We start from the raw sequence: 16,612 nt of genomic DNA, 5'->3' as shown, positions 1-16,612 counted from the left end.
CATATCGGTACTTTTTTCCCATCCTCACTACATTTGTGGGCTCCGTTTCTTTTTTTTTGTAATCTTTGCGGTTAAAGGTAAAATAATTAAATGGTTTCAAAACGTAATACCCACCTCGTTTTCCAGCGTACAACTCAGCCGTGCTGCAGCCGTACTGAGAAAAGCCCGGCACGGGTCGAAAGGCAACGATGTCGTTCTTCTTCTTGGTTCTTTCGGTAAAGTCACGTAGAAGGGAAATGATAAAATAATAAAATAAAACATTAAATAATTCTCACGACGTTTCGGCCACAACGCAAGCTGCCGTCCTCAGATGAAGACCAGGTCTGTCGGGGAGACAGCGTCTGAATGAAACGATGTAGTTGTTTTCCACTGCAGAAGTCGAGCCGTGCTGCCGACGTCACCGGCAATGAATGAGTTGACAGGCGTGTAGATGACGCGGAGTTTGAGTCTCGTACTCGCTGTCGCCGCATGCAATAACCCCGTCGTTAAACCCACCCCTGGCTCTGCTCGGCTGGGGGGGTGGGTTGAAGGAGGGGTTCATTTCCAGTGGAAAACCATCCCTACGGTGAGGGCCCCGGGCTGGCACGGCTCGGATGTACCCAGTGGAAAATGGGTCAAATTGACTTGCACGAGGGGGGGGGGGGGGGGGGGCTACGTCCAGGGCCTCGCTGCTCACGGCGTGCAGCAGCCCTTCACTCTGTTCATCAACTTGGGGTTGCCCAGGCCGATGATGTACGGGCTGATGGTCGGGTACACCATCGATGCGAGTCTCACCGTGAACACGAGCGAGTCCGACACGTCGTCCAGCATGTAGATGCCGATGAGGGTGCTCACGAAGTAGACTCCCCAGCAGCTGGCGAACACGAGGCCGAGCAGGACGATGAGGTAGGCGGCGTGGATGTGCGCCGCCCGTCGGAGGGGCATCCCCACCCAGTTGTTGACGCGCAGCTGCGGCTCCGTGCGGTGCTTGTGGCGGCACAGCTTGGCGATGGTGGCCACGCTCACGCCGAGCATGAGCAGGAAGGGGATGATCTCGGAGAGCGAGAGCAGCGTGTACAGGTACGCCTTGTTGGTGATGTGCGAGAAGCAGCCGTAGAAGTTGCGCAGGTCGCTCGAGTTGGCGCGCAAGGGGCCCGTCCGCCGGGTGAACACGGCGGTGGGCGCGAACAGGGCACCGCACGCGAACCACACGAGGAGGATGCACAGCGCGGGCTTTCTCCGCGTCTCCACCTTCCGCAAGATGCGCTGGCAGCGAAGGGAGCAGCTGAGCTTAAAGAAGCGGAAGATGCTCAGCACGAGCGTGTTCCACACGGTGACCGCGGTGGTGACGAGGAAGCCGAGCATGACGACCTGGCAGCCGGAGTCTCCGAGGGGGCAATGTCCCGTGCCGGTGTAGATCAGCGCCGGGATGTTTCGGAAGGCGATGTTGAAGAGGTTTCCCGTGGCCAGGTTCACGTGGAGCAGGTCCGCGGTGGTGACGTGCTTGCTCTTCCACGACTCGTGCAGAGGAAAGATGAAGACGAATATATTGCCGAACGTGCCCAATACGGTCATGGAGATGTATATGGCGAAGTGATATGCCTGGTGCATCGTGCTTGCTCATTCGTAAGCTCTGGAATACAAACAAACAAAACTCACACTATGAGATCTCTTTTACCAGTGGCAAAATATAGTAGTAGGTTTTTACCCTTTTAAACTGGTACAAAACTGACACCTTTATTCAAGGCATCATGTTAGCAATAACCACAACACAAGTAGTCAAAAAAGCAAACAAAAAGAAGCAACTCTGATAATGATAATAATATGCACTGTCCTTGAAGTCGGGTGTGGACCAATCAACTTCAAGGACAGTGCATATTATTATCATTATCAGAGTTGCTTATTTTTGTTGGCTTTTTTGACTACAGGTGTTGTGGTTATTGCAAACATAATGCCTTGAATAAAGGTGTCAGTTTTGTACCAGTTTAAAAGGGTAAAAACCTACTACTACAAACAAAATTCGTTAAAGATGGTTAGTTTGAGGCAAAACAGTGTGAGCTAGACGTGCACAATTGCAAAGGCGTGTTGTCTGTGGTTAGCGCACTGCGCTACCGGAGTTCGATTCCCGCTCACGGCCAACACCATTGATGATTATTGGAACCGGTTCTGCTCCTCCCCGAGATCGACTCGGCCTCAACTGAGTGCTTGTGTGCGGTGTGTCGTGAAGATCGCCACTGGGGACACAAAGGCGGCCGGGCGTGGTGCTGGCCACTCAGCCCATCATGTGCCCGTGCCGGCTTTCACAGGTGCTAGCAGCACTTGCTCCTGCAACCTGCGAAGGCTTTGTCTTTTGTGAGATGTGTTCATTATTCGAGTTCGAGCACTGCCCACGCATGAACTCTCGTGCGATTACTCGAAATAATCGTTGAGCCCGTGTGCTTCGAAGCGATTTTATAAAACGTGTGGGCAAGACCAGATTGGATGCTCAGGATGTTGACTCGGACATCGCGTAGCAGCGAGCAGTCGGTTCGAACGCTCGAGGGTTCTTCGTGCAGTTTGACCGCGTGCGAGGAAAGTTTCTTTGGCCACGTGCGTCCCCAATTCTTCGCGAATGTGCGACCCTGCGACTCGTTGACGGTCATCGCAAACACCGCGGGGATTGGCAAACCGGCTCCGCTGCGTCGCGATCGGCATCGCGGGGGCTCGGTAGTCTCTTGAGACCCATCGAGGCTGCGATCGGCGAAGCACCGCACAGCGGGCTGTGACATCTGACCCTTTAGGCGGAAGTCTCTCAAACGGAAGGTGGTGATCATTCCCTCCGAGTGGAAATCGCCGGCCACTTTCCAGCGCCCATTAAACATTTGCGTTCGGTTTGAGGTCGTGGAGTGTAAGGCGGCGGTCCAGTGACATAATTTACAAAAGGGTGCCACGGTAGCGATATGTTAATTACCTCGCCTAGTGTGCAATAGGTCGTGGGTTCGATCACGACCCTGGCGCTTGCTGTATATTTAGTCGCGTGGATTTTTCTCCGGGACCTCCGGGTTTCCCCTCCATATTTAGGAGGAACACGCGTATAAAGTCTATTTGGCTGCTAGAAACTCCCACGTGATGAGCAACTTCGTTGAGCTATCGTTTTGTGGCCAGGTCGCTTCTGAAAAATAGCTCTATAGCTCAGTGGGACTTACCTGGTAAAATAAAAAAACAAATTGTTTAGTTTTTTTACTTTACAAATAGCTAGATGTTCCGAGGCAAGTTTGTAAACGTTTCTGGGTCAAAAGGTTTTAAACCTTCCCAAAGGCAGCAATTTTGCACAATGTTCTAAGAAAAATAACCCTTTTTTGTTCCATTTATTTTGAACCCAACGTGTCGATGGAACAGACGGAGGCACGATTGGACACACGTGAATTATAGAGACTGAATATTGATTGTTGAGAGCGGTAGCGTGGTTAGCGCACTGCACTGAGAACTGGCGACCAGAGTTCGATTTGTGCTCGCGGCCAACATTAGTTTAAGAAGCCCTGAACCAACAACACGGAGTGCACGGCTGAATACTCTTTGTTTTTTTCGCTAAAGTCATGTAGGTAAAAATTTTAAATAAATTAAATCACGACGTTTCGGAGGCAACACAAGCTTCCGTCTTCAGGTGGAACCGCCACGTTGAAAGTGGATCCTCTTACCTGCTCATCCAAACCACAACCTCTCACCATTGCCTGACCACTCACTTCAATCAACAGGCACCCGCCTGCTCCCATAATCCAAGCTGTTCCTGCCAACTTATTTCGCACCGTATGTAGCCAGCCGTGCTACGTACCCATGGTGATATCCTCCTTGAATAGTTGACATCCATAAGTCCTTTGCTGCATTGGCATTGTTGCTACATTGACATTGTTGCAGCATTGGCATTGCTGCTGCATTGTCATTGTTGCTGCATTGGCATTGCCGCTGCATTGGCATTGTTGCTATATTGCTGCTGCATTGGCATTGTTGCTGCATTGACATTGTTGCAGCATTAGCATTGCTGCTGCATTGGCATTGTTGCTACATTGTTGCTGCATTGGCATTGCTGCTGCATTGGCATTGCCGCTGCATTGGCATTGCTGCTGCATTGCTGCTGCATTGGCATTGCTGCTGCATTGGCATTGCCGCTGCATTGGCATTGTTGCTACATTGCTGCTGCATTGGCATTGTTGCTGCATTGACATTGTTGCAGTATTAGCATTGCTGCTGCATTGGCATTGCTGCATTAGCATTGCCGCTGCATTGGCATTGTTGCTACATTGTTGCTGCATTGGCATTGCCGCTGCATTGGCATTGCTGCTGCATTGGCATTGTTGCTACATTGCTGCTGCATTGGCATTGCTGCTACATTGACATTGCTGCTGCATTAACATTGCTGCTGCATTGGCATTGTTGCTACATTGGCATTGCCGCTGCATTGGCATTGCCACTGCATTGCCACTGCATTAGCATTGCTGCTGCATTGGCATTGTTGCTACATTGGCATTGCTGCTGCATTGCTGCTGCTGCATTGGCATTGCCGCTGCATTGGCATTGCCACTGCATTGGCATTGCTGCTGCATTGCTGCTGCATTGGCATTGTTGCTACATTGACATTGCTGCTGCATTAACATTGCTGCTGCATTGGAATTGTTGCTACATTGGCATTGCCGCTGCATTGGCATTGCCACTGCATTGCTGCTGCATTGGCATTGTTGCTACATTGGCATTGCTGCTGCATTGCTGCTGCTACATTGGCATTGCCGCTGCATTGGCGTTGTTGCTGCATTGGCATTGCTGCTGCATTGGCATTGCTGTTGCATTGGCATTGCCGCTGCATTGGCATTGCTGCTGCATTGCTGCTGCTGCATTGGCATTGCTGCTACATTGGCATTGCCGCTGCATTGGCATTGCCGCTGCATTGGCACTCGTGCACTGCCCATGCTCCTGGTGCTGTTGATACACTTGGGCTATGCCCATCTCCAAACCTTTGTGAACAGTTTGCCTTTAGAGGCTGACTCCTTTGCGTGATGACGACCGCTTGTGTTGCGATCGAAAGGTCGTGATATTTTGATTCACTTTGTTTTCATTCTCATTTTTTCAATTTACGTGACTTTACCGAAAGAACCAACACATCCACCCTTACTAACCACACGCTCGGATAGTGCTCGTTACCGTCGCATTTCACCTTTAATGGTTAAAAAACACGGCATGCCACTTAAGAAAAATCTCAAGTGAAAGTGAAAATGTGTCCAGAAGAAGGGTGGAGAATTGCACGCGTGGGAGTGGTGCACTCAGACACAGCCAGATGAACGAGTGACAGCTTCTGATGACACGGTCGAGACTGTTAATAAGAGGGGGGCTGGTTAGCGGTAGGGCACCTCGCTAGGTGATGGCCAATCATCTTGACCAGGAGGGCGGCAACATTTGCTTCCGCAGCCGCGTGCGCTGGCTCTCTGAAGGATGATTTTCTTTGTGATTTTATTTATTAAGAAGCGCCGTCTCGTATTCACCGCGTGGCAAGGCCGTAGCCATGGAGTCAACATTGGGGGGGACCAAATTTTCCAGGGGTTCTGGGGTCCCCCCCCCCTGAAAAAAATCAAAATTTGGAAACGAATTTCCCGCCTAAAATATTAATAAATTCACTAACATACAGGATGGACTTTTTATTTATTTTTTACAATAATGTCTAATAGTGTATTGTATTACATTGCTCTATTTTTATTATTATTGTTTCATTGTATGTAATGGCAGAGATTAGGGATTAATAAAGTACAACCATAACCACAATCATATAAACAGAAATCTATTTTATAGCCATATATTGGGGCGGACATTTTGAGCATATTTGGATATTGGTGGGGATGTGTGTCCCCCAATATTTATTATAATTAAGGCCTTGTCGCGTGGCATTGCGGATCTCGAAATATTTTTTTTAACCAAATATAAAAAAGCGTCTCTTCTTGTTAGTTTGGATGCCCAAGCCCTGGTCTAGAGGAGGAGGAAGAAGAGTGGAGTAGTGGCCACGTGATGGAGCGTGTCCCGGGAGGTCACGCGCTGAGGACTTGGAGTGGTGCAATCCGCTCGTGTGCTGAATGTGAACGGCGACATCCTAGGAACGATGTAATCATCCACCCTTAAACCCAGTAATATCGATATAACAATAGGTTTTACCCTTTCTGGCAATAAAACAGTTGTGTTTAGATGTTAAAACACAAAACAGAATCCCTTTTTATTACAAGCTTTTATTTAACTCACTCTGTCTGTTGTTGTCGTTGTTGTTGTTGTCGTATCCTCAAATCTTGTAACAAAATTTTAACCCACTTCCCGATGTGGTATCGACTGTAAACTTCGTATACTTATGTCTTACTGATGACAATACTATATTCTATCATGAAAAAGAAAAAATATTTTTAAACAATATTTTTACACGCTTTCTATTAACTCACTCTGTCTGTTGTTGTTGTCGTATGCTCAAATCTTGTAACTCAAATTTTACCCACTTCCCATAATGGTATCGACTGCAAACTTGGTATACTTATGTCATACTGATGACAATACTATATTCTATAAAAAAGAAAATTAAACCATCTTTTGTATATGTTATGTTTCGGCTTGGGTCTAATTGTCCACGCTCAACTCACGTTGGCAGTAAACCACCACGGTCCCTTACCTTATGGCAAGCCTCTGGGCCACTTCCTGGAGTCGTGGAGTTCTGCCATTACTCGTACGGTACATTTCATTAAAGCGTGTGTTTTTTAAAGTATTTTTAAATATTACTTATTCCAAGTAATCCTGTCTGCATTAACCACCACACGGTACTTGTGGTGATCATGCAAACAAAAACACGCTCGGGTCGTAAGTAATGATGATGCATTGCCTTTGAAACTGATTGGTCCACACCAGAGACAGCTTTCTTCAAGAGGCTAGTCTCAAAGTTCCGATTTAAAGCTTTCGTGACTGCAGGGATTAATCTTCTTGGTTCTTTCGGTAAAGTCACGTAGAAGGAAAATAATAAAATAATAAAAATTAAGCATAATAAAATAATTCTCACGACGTTTCGGCCACAACACAAGCAGCTGTCCTCAAGCAAGCAGCCGTCCGAGGACGGCTGCTTGCATTGTGGCCGAAACGTCGTGAGAATTATTTTATGATGTTTTATTTTTATTATTTTATTATTTCCCTTCTACGTGACTTTACCGAAAGAACCAAGAAGATAGTCTCAAAGTGTTAGACCAGAGGACGCCAAAATTCGAACAGCACAAAGACAACGCACTATCAGGGCGTTTATATCTCGCGGTGAGCAGCTGCAATATGTGACCTTAACAATTGTTTTGTTGCCAGAGAGGGTAAAACCTTCTACGTGACTTTACCGAAAGAACCAAGAATATGAATAGGGTAAGACCTGTTGTATTTTGCTACTGCCAAGAAAGGTCTGATGTTCCAGTAGGTTGACTATGGCTGCTGCTGCTGCTGCTGATGATGATGACGACGGTGGTAATGTCGCTGGTTTTGTTTTGTTACAGCTCAGCTTCCTAACGTGGCAAGAATGTGTGCATGTTGAAACTTATTTCGCACCGTACACAGCCAACCGTGCTGATCGGAGGTTGCAGGCGACACCGCACGTTGAGTCCAACTCGTTGCATGCAAATTGTCCCAGCGCTCACTCCACGTATGGTGTTGTAAATTAAATAATACGGATCACTGAAGTTGGATAACATGACCGGAGCTGTATTGTATAACCTGACTAACTAAAGGGGCAGCGATCCGAACGAACAAGCATGGGCGTAAACGCATTGTCGTAAAATAACATCGCAGTTTAATAACATTTCACGCCGAGCCAAGATGCGAGACCTACACAACACAACATTGCTAATGAACCACTGCCCTTCAAATACAATCGCTGTCACTTTACACTGGTCAATAAATGCCGTCTCCAATTGAGACACGCGCATAATTGTCACACATTCTCTGCAGTGGCGTCTAAGGACAAACAGCAATGTAAAAACACGCGCAAAAACACTCAAACCGCGTCCCACTTTTGAATATTCACGAAAGACTCGCAGATGTGAATTGCCCGACGCTGGTAGCCTTGAGAGCCGCGTGCCGTGATGTGCCCGTGTATGGCAGGGGCAGTCGTGTGTACACGATTACTGTGTGCGTACATACATATACACTGTCATGCCACACATGTACTCGTGGGTGTGTGTATATATATACTGCAGTGAATGGTAGCGCACCCGTGTGTATGTAGTGTGTGTGTGGCACGCGGTAGCTCTTGTGTGTGTATAGCACATGCAGTGCGTGTGTCTAGCAGCAGCCTCAGCACGTGTAGCACAGCACGTGTAGCACAGCACGTGTAACACAGCACGTGTAACACAGCACGTGTAACACAGCACGTGTAGCACACAGCACGTGTAACACAGAGCACGTGTAGCACAGCACGTGTAACACAGCACATGTAACACACAGCACGTGTAACACAGCACGTGTAACACAGCACGTGTAACACAGCACGTGTAACACACAGTACGTGTAACACAGCACGTGTAACACAGCACGTGTAACACAGCACCTGTAACACAGCACGTGTAACACAGCACATGTAACACAGCACGTGTAACACAGCACGTGTAGCACACTGCACATGTAACACACAGCACGTGTAACACAGCACGTGTAACACAGCACGTGTAAGAGAGAGAGAGCGAGTGTCTTACCAGCCCGAGGTGGGGATGCCGAGTGCTTGAGACCTCCTGCTGCACAGGCAAGCGGCGTGGAGGCAGGCGGATGAATGGAGAGGCGGGGGGGGCTCGCAGCGGCTGGTTTTGTCCACTGCGACCAGAAGAGCCCCCGGCAGGTTGAGGGCTCTTCGGCAGCAGGACGCGTGGGCAAGCGATTGCAGGGCTGCGCCTGTAGCTCTACTCGTCTCTCCAGAATTGCCTTTTCCTGTTAAACTTGCCCTTCCCCAGCACCTCCGATTAGCACGTACGGTGCGAAATATGCTGAACGTGCAGTACATACTCTGGCCATTACACTGGTCAACACACCTTTTCTGGCATAAGGTATTCCAACTGTTTGAATGTAATTTTGGGGTGCTGATTCCAAATCTGGCATTAGTTTTTGTCTATCACATCAGGTTTTTGAGATATCAAATATTGCATTTTCAATAAAAACTGCAGAAGAAAAATATTAAATAAATGTGGATATCTACATAAAATGATATTATAAACACACTATCCTAAAAATACAGCACCATATTTTAACACTAAAGCAGTCACTGACTCGCAACAACTTGCAATCATAAGTGACAGAGTTAATTTCGGGTAAAATCAATGAAAATGGGGTATGCCGATAGCATACAAATGAGATGTGATAGAGCAAATCTGAGATCAGATTTGGAATCAGCACCCTGAAATTAGTCTAAAACAGCTGCAAAAGTCCAGGCCAGAAAAAAATGTTTGTTTTTGTTGACCAGTGTCATCAATGATGCAATCAAACGCAACCAGTCAACATTTAGATTGTATTATTTTAACGGTAATATGAGATTATTGTTGTTGCTACTAATCTCGAGGATTCGTCGTATTCATTGTGGTCAGCTGCGCTGCAGTCGGCATCGACAGAGGGAGGCACGAGTGGCCCCGAATGCATCCCAAACTCGCGTGGAAATGCGTGTCGGATGATACGTGCAGGATTGCTGTTGGTGCTCCGATCGATCATCTTGCCGCTGCGCCAATTGACGGGGCCGTGGTGTCTGATGCACGCGCACGCTCCCAGACATCGCGTCTTTTCGCAACGATGTCCGCGATGGTTTTCTCTGATTCCGTTTGCTTACTTCAAAAGATAACAACAAAAAAACGAGTGCATTTATTTTGTTCCTATTCCCTTCGTCGAGTCTCTGGAGTTCAACTTGAACCGTGTGAGCACTTTCACTCTCTCGCTGTCTCTCTCTCTGAAATCACTCCGTACGCAGCAGTGTCGCAGTCGGTATTAGCGCACAAGGACTCCGTGTCCCGCTGAACTTTCGACTATTAAACAGATGGTTTGGTCACGCTGCGATGGCTGTGGTGCACAAACACAACAGCAGCAGCAACAAGAAGATAACTCAACACGCGCGGCAATAGCACTGCCTGCCTCATCTGCGAGAGAGAGAGAGAACTTCATACTGTAGCTATGGATAATAATAATAAGAACAGATGCCCGTTTCTGGCAATACAAACGGGTGTTCAGATGTTAAAACACCAAATGGATACCTTTTTCGCAAGGAATCAAGTCTGCAATAACCACACAGTACTTGCGGTGGACATGCAAACAAGCACGCTCTGATCATGATCTATGATGCATCCATCGCCTTTAAAACTTCTAGATTTGAAGCTTTCGTGACTGCAAGGATTCATACTCTTAGTTTTTTCGGTAAAGTCACGTAGGAAAAAAATTAGAAATTAAAATAAATAAAATAAAGCCTCACTTGATACAGCAAATCTGGCTGTGACGGTCCCACCTGATGACGGAGACTTGTGTTGCCTCCGAAACGTCGTGATTTTGTATTATTTGTTTAATTTTAATTTCAATTTTTTTTTACCGAAAAAACTAAGAGTATGAACCCTTTGAAACGGATTGGCCTACACCAGAGACGGCCTTCACTCGCCACTGTGAGACGAGAGGACGCCAAGAGGCGGGCAGCAGAACGACAATACGCCTAGCAGATTATACTGGCAGGAAGCACCGGGTTCCACCAGCCCACAGGGGATTATTGTGTCCGTCCGTCGTGCATCCACAAATGGGAGGGGTGGGACTGGGTGGAGAGGGGCTGGGTGAGAAGGGGCTGGGTGGGGAGGGTGGGGCTGGGTGGGGGGTGAGAGGAGTGGGGCTGGGTGGGGAGGGGCTGGTCACCCCGTGGTGCCCTTATAAAACTCAACGTTTCACCTAGTCACGCCGGCTTGTGCCCGCCCTCACAGTCGGGCATATTTGCGGAATACACCACGCCGCCGTTGACCCTGACCATTGACCGAGCAACCCAACGTTCCTACCAGCTCCCTCCGCAGGAATGTGTTTTATAGCTCGGTGTGAGCAGCGAAATCGTGGGACTTTTTTGTTGTCAGTATCAAAATATGAAAAATAAGAATAGGTTTTAGCCACCTGTTTGATTGCCAGAAAGGGTAAAACCCTATTGTTGTCATGCTTTCATACAGGCAAAAATGTCCCGTGATATCGCTTCATATATCTCTCTTCGGATCGCCTCTAGAATAAACAAAGATTTTGATTCTGTTTGTTACGTAGACTGCCAGCCCGCACGGCCGATGGACGTGACCCTCTCTCCCTGCAGCCAGTCAGCCAGCTAGCGTGGAAAACTGTTTTTGTATTCTAAAAGGTAAATCGAGTATGAAGTATATTCTTGGATTTTTTCGCTAAAGTCACGTAGAAGGGAAATAAAATAATAAAAATAAAACAATAAAATTCTCACGACGTTTCGATTGCAACACAAGCATGCATCATCACGTGTGAAAACCACAGCAAGAGAATTTGAAAAAAGTGGCTGTGGTTTTCACACCTGATGATTGCTTGTGTTGCAATCGAAACGTCGTGAGAATTTTATTGTTTTATTTTTATTATTTTATTTCCCTTCTACGCGACTTTACCGAAAGAACCCTGCAGTCACGAAAGCTTTAAATCGAAAGAGGATGACGTTTGAGAGCGCATCTCGGTTTTTGTGGTGGAGGCGTGACGTCATCGCGCTGCACGTGCCCGGCGGGTGACGTCATTACGTCAAAGGGGCATCTCGCCAGCCAGCCAGGCAGGCGGTAATTGCAGCAGGAATATAGCCAGACGACTTTTTATTGTCGTAATATGGAGCGATTTCTACATTCATTGGTTTTGAACAAGGTGTTACACGCGGAATTGTATTCCTATTGTATAAGATGCACCCATCCCCTGTATTTTTAATTTAAAGTTGGTGGTGCGTCTTATAATCCGGTCGGTGTGTGACCAGATTTGTGTAACTTTATTGACACCGATCTTGATTTGAAGCTTTCGTGACTGCAGGAATCCATGCTCTGTGGTTCTTTCGGTAAAGTCACGTCGGTATAAATAAATTGGGATCACCGGGTGCCCATTCTCCACCGAGACCTCGGAGAGCCAGACCCTGTCAGCTACGGATGTGGACCAGCACGTGCCACGTCGTTGGGGTTTCTTTCCACTGCAGAAGCCGAGCCGAGCCGCGCCACGTTGTGATTGACATTTTTCCCGCGCTCCACACGAATGCTCACAATCGACCTTCAGGAAGCCACTGGAGCTATACACTGTGTACATCTAGATTTAAAGCTCGTTATTTGAGAACTGTTTTTTTTTTGTGTTTAGTTTGATGTCCTTCCATCCGCATCTCCGAATAACACCGCTGGTTATGTCCGGTGCGAAAGAAGTTAAACGTACATTCATACAATTACACACATCACGACTGCCATCGATGTCATGGCATTCTGATTGACATTTGTCCAGTCGTCGAATCTTGCCTGACTCTTTGTTCAATCACTTTCTCTTGAATTCGAATTACATTCCAATCTATTCATGTTATGTGCACGTGTAGGCGCCATTGGTTTATGTTGTTGTGCCCGTCGCTGCTGGCTCTCTTCGGCTCGTGTTGAGCAGCGGCTGCCCTCATCTCGCAGCAGCCAAGATGCACCCCAAACCCTTGAGCTCAGAGCAATTGCCAGAAAAACAATAAAAAAACAACAAATGTCCTCGAGTGGACGGCATAAGCGGAGAAACGATAACAGCTGGAGGGGAGGAACTTGTAATATAAATCCATGAGCTATGCAAAGCAACTCTGTTCTCTACAGCCTCCACAATCGCTCGTCTCCAAACTCCAGATGCCACTCATCACCCGCGTCCTTGAATGAGGCTGCACCACCCGAAGACTCCGCTTGTTACACTGGCTCCCAATCCGTTCCAAGATCAATTTCAAGTTCACATATACCATCTTCAAGATGCTCCATGGACTTGCCATTGCTTGCCTCTCCCCTCTCATCTCACTCCAGTCCCCTCCACGGACTTCCCTACCTCTCCCCTCTCATCTCACTCCCCTCCACACACTCTCCTGCCTCTCCCCTCTCATCTCACTCCACTCCCCTCCACGCACTCTCCTACCTCTCCCCTCTCATCTCACTCCCCTCCACGCACTCCCTGCCTCTCTAATCTCACTCCACTCCCCTCCACGCACTCTCCTGCCTCTCATCTCACTCCACTCTCCTCCACGCACTCTCCTACCCCTCTCATCTAACTCTACTCCCCTCCACGCACTCTCCTGCCTCTCCCCTCTCATCTCACTCCCCTCCACGCACTCTCCTACCTCTCCCTCTCATCTCACTCCACTCCCCTCCACGCACTCTACTGCCTCTCCCCTCTCATCTCACTCCACTCCCCTCCACGCACTCTCCTGCCTCTCCCCTCTCATCTCACTCCACTCCCCTCCACGCACTCTCCTGCCTCTCCACTCTCATCTCACTCCCCTCCACACACTCTCCTACCTCTCCCCTCTCACCTCACTCCACTCCCCTCCACGCACTCTCCACTTCAGCAACCAAGGCTTTCTTATGAGGCCCCTGAGTGAACATTCGCTTAGTGGGAGATGACTTCTTCTCTTCTGCTGCCCTCATCGTATGGAACGCCCTACCCATGTTCAGGTTCCAGGCGAAATAACTAAAATTTCCTTCGGTCTACGAGATGCTCACAGTTTCTGTCCAGCATCTTGAGATGCAGTGACATCCCAGCACTCTATAAAACCGTCTCGTATTGTTCCACGAGCTGAAATTCATAAAAATATGAATCATTTTATACAGCGTCATTCGTACGAATTGTATCGCAAACAAGTAAACCCGTAAAAACAAAGTTTTTCACTCTAAATCCTTTATATGCGTGGCGGCTAGAGTTCTCTCGTCCTCTGGCTTGAGATGACTGCAATCTATGGGTCAGATGATTGTCTGCCAGTATTAAGCAATTGGTAATTAAATATTTAATTAGTTTTCCCTAAACAGTGTAAAATTTTGGAAAAAAAATTTCACGAAAATTAATTATCACACACAACGAGTCTGTGTGGAAAATGTCAGGTCGATTGGGTCACGGGAAGTGGGTTAAAAAACGAGCAAAAGATTTGCACGGTCCTAAGCAAGCAAGCGAACTTAATATAAAGGATTTAAAACTATATTCGCATGTGGAGGACGCGGGGATCGATCCCGCGACCTTTGCCATGGGAAGCGAGGGCGCTACTAACTGCGCTACTCCACCACGGCCTGTGGAGGGGTTACGCTCTGGGCTCTTGCACTGTGATGTTCAGCCAAAGCCTTGAATGCGTTCTATTTGAATATATGCAAAATATTTTTTTTGCCTAAAAAGTGTAAAATTTTGGTAATTTTTTTCACGAACAATAATTGTCTGGCACAACGAGTCTGTGTGGAAAATGTCAGCTCGATTGGATCACGGGAAGTGGGTTAAAAAACGAGCAAAAGATTTGCACGGTCCTAAGCAAGCAAGCGAACTTAATATGAAGGATTTAAAAATATATTCGCCTGTGGAGGACGCGGGGATCGATCCCACGACCTTTGGCAGGGGAAGCGAGGGCACTACTAACTGCGCTACTCCACCACGGCCTGTGGAGTGGTTACGCTCTGGGCTCTTGCACTGTGATGTTCAGCCAAAGCCTTGAATGCGTTCTATTTGAATATATGTAAAATAATTTTTTTTTGCCTAAAAAGTGTAACATTTTGGGAATTTTTTTTCACGAACAATAATTGTCTGGCACAACGAGTCTGTGTGGAAAATGTCAGCTCGATTGGATCACGGGAAGTGGGTTAAAAAACGACCGAAAGATTTGCACGGTCCTAAGCAAGCAAGCAAGCACGCGAACTTAATATAAAGGATTTAAAAATGAACATCGCGAACCACGCTAACATGAAAACAGGGTACTGAAGACACAGCGAGCGCACAGACGCGGAGCACTTGAACCAGGTGCGCTGACGGTAAACACTTAAGCTTCTGGCAATCAGCGAAAGTCGAGAGAATGATGACATGAGCCATTGTCAATCAAGGCCGTAGCCATGGAGTCAACATTGGGGGGGACCAAATCTTCCAGGGGGTCTTTGGGTTCCCCCTCCAGCAAAAAAAATCAAAATTTGAAGACGAATTTCCGACCATTTCCTGCCTAAAATATATTTTAAAAATTCAATAACACATAGGATGGGCTTTTTTTTAACAATAATGTCTAATAGTGTATTGTATAACATTGCTCTGTTTTTTTCTTTTTAACCTTTTCTTGTTTCATTGTATGTAATGGCAGAGATGATGGATTAATAAAGGACAACCATAAACACAAGCATATAATATTTTAATTACGGCCTTGTTGTCAGTGTTGATCGTGTGTTGTTACGTCCGCGCCTTTTGCCCGTCCTAGGACGGAAGCTGCAATATTTACGTAAAGAAACGTCTGCGTAGAGCTATTTATTTGAGTAACTTTCAATAAAGAAACGTCAAATTAAAAGCGAATTTGCGTAAAAAAATATTTGCTTATGATAGTAATGACGGGGGGGCTCTTTTGCAGTGACGTCACGTACGGATGTAGCGCTGTGCCGCGTAGATTTATTTTTGACCGTCACTTTCTGTAAAGAAACGTCGTCATATTTGAAGCGAAAAAAAATCTTTCCACTCGATCTTCTTCCGCGTGAGTGTTAAAATCCACGCGCTCATGATTATTTTATTATTAATGACGGGGGGGGGGGGTGTGGCATGTGGAGTGACGTCACGCGCGTTACACACATTTCTGGGCTATTATATTAGTAATGTTGATGTACGTTGAACTTCTCTTCGCACGTGACTTCGGCCGCCATGTTGCTGCCCTCAAACTCCACGTGACTTCGGCCGCCATGTTGCGGGGAATGTGGCTGCCCTCAAACTCCACGTGAACGCCATTGAAAGCGACGACGCCGGCGATTGCTCCGGATGCCGGGAAGACCGGCAGTCACGATTCGTGTGCAACAAGCCGTTCGCCTTCTCGCCTTTGGGGCCGTCCGTAAATGACGTCACGCACCTGGGGGGGGGGGGGGGTGGGGGTGGGTTAGACATTTGTGACGATGTGTGACGAGGGGGGTGGGGGTTGAGACATGTGACGTCACATTAAAATGCGCAAACTTTAAATAAATATAGACAACACGTTCTACTTAATGAAATAGACTTTTTAATAAATGTTTTCTCCTACAACATCAGAGTGCAGCGGCACATTAAATACGCACTACAATGACAATAGTTTAAAGCGATTTGAAGCATGTTTTATTTTTTTAGGGGGGGCGGCAGAGCTTTGTGACGTCATATTTGAGGGGAGGGGGGGGTCTGACTTTTTGTGACGCCGTGTGTCAATGGGGGGGGGGGGGTCAAAAATCGTCCAAAATCGCGTGACGTCATTTATGGACGGCCCCTTAACCCTCTACAGCGGCGGTCATTGCAGCAAGATTGCAGTTCGGGAGGTGGGCGTCCTTACCATCTGCTGCACTATGCACAGGGGCTCGTCTCACGCAGGGGTATTTATGGACCATCGTTCCACCACCTTTGGACAGAATGATGGCATTCGTCACGGGGAAAATTCACCTGCTCC

At 47.4% G+C, this 16,612-nt stretch overlaps 2 protein-coding genes across 2 annotated transcripts in view; one reads left to right on the top strand and one right to left on the bottom strand.

Moving 5' to 3' along the window:
• Positions 1 to 16,612, top strand: part of LOC133356795 (uncharacterized) — a 492,315-nt gene that overhangs the window by 99,193 nt on the left and 376,510 nt on the right. The gene's annotated exons all lie outside the window — the stretch shown is intronic.
• On the bottom strand, positions 673 to 1,603 carry LOC133356734 (beta-3 adrenergic receptor-like). The gene has a single exon (XM_061574390.1). The coding sequence runs from the start codon at positions 1,588 to 1,590 to the stop codon at positions 673 to 675; it is 918 nt and encodes a 305-aa protein (XP_061430374.1). The 5' UTR covers positions 1,591 to 1,603.

This window comes from Lethenteron reissneri, chromosome 55 (assembly GCF_015708825.2).
Source record: "Lethenteron reissneri isolate LAM-NWPU_2019-01 chromosome 55, ASM1570882v1, whole genome shotgun sequence".
Lineage (NCBI taxonomy): Eukaryota > Metazoa > Chordata > Hyperoartia > Petromyzontiformes > Petromyzontidae > Lethenteron > Lethenteron reissneri.
Note: the sequence above shows the minus strand (reverse complement) of the source record. Positions and strands in the feature narration are given on the sequence as shown.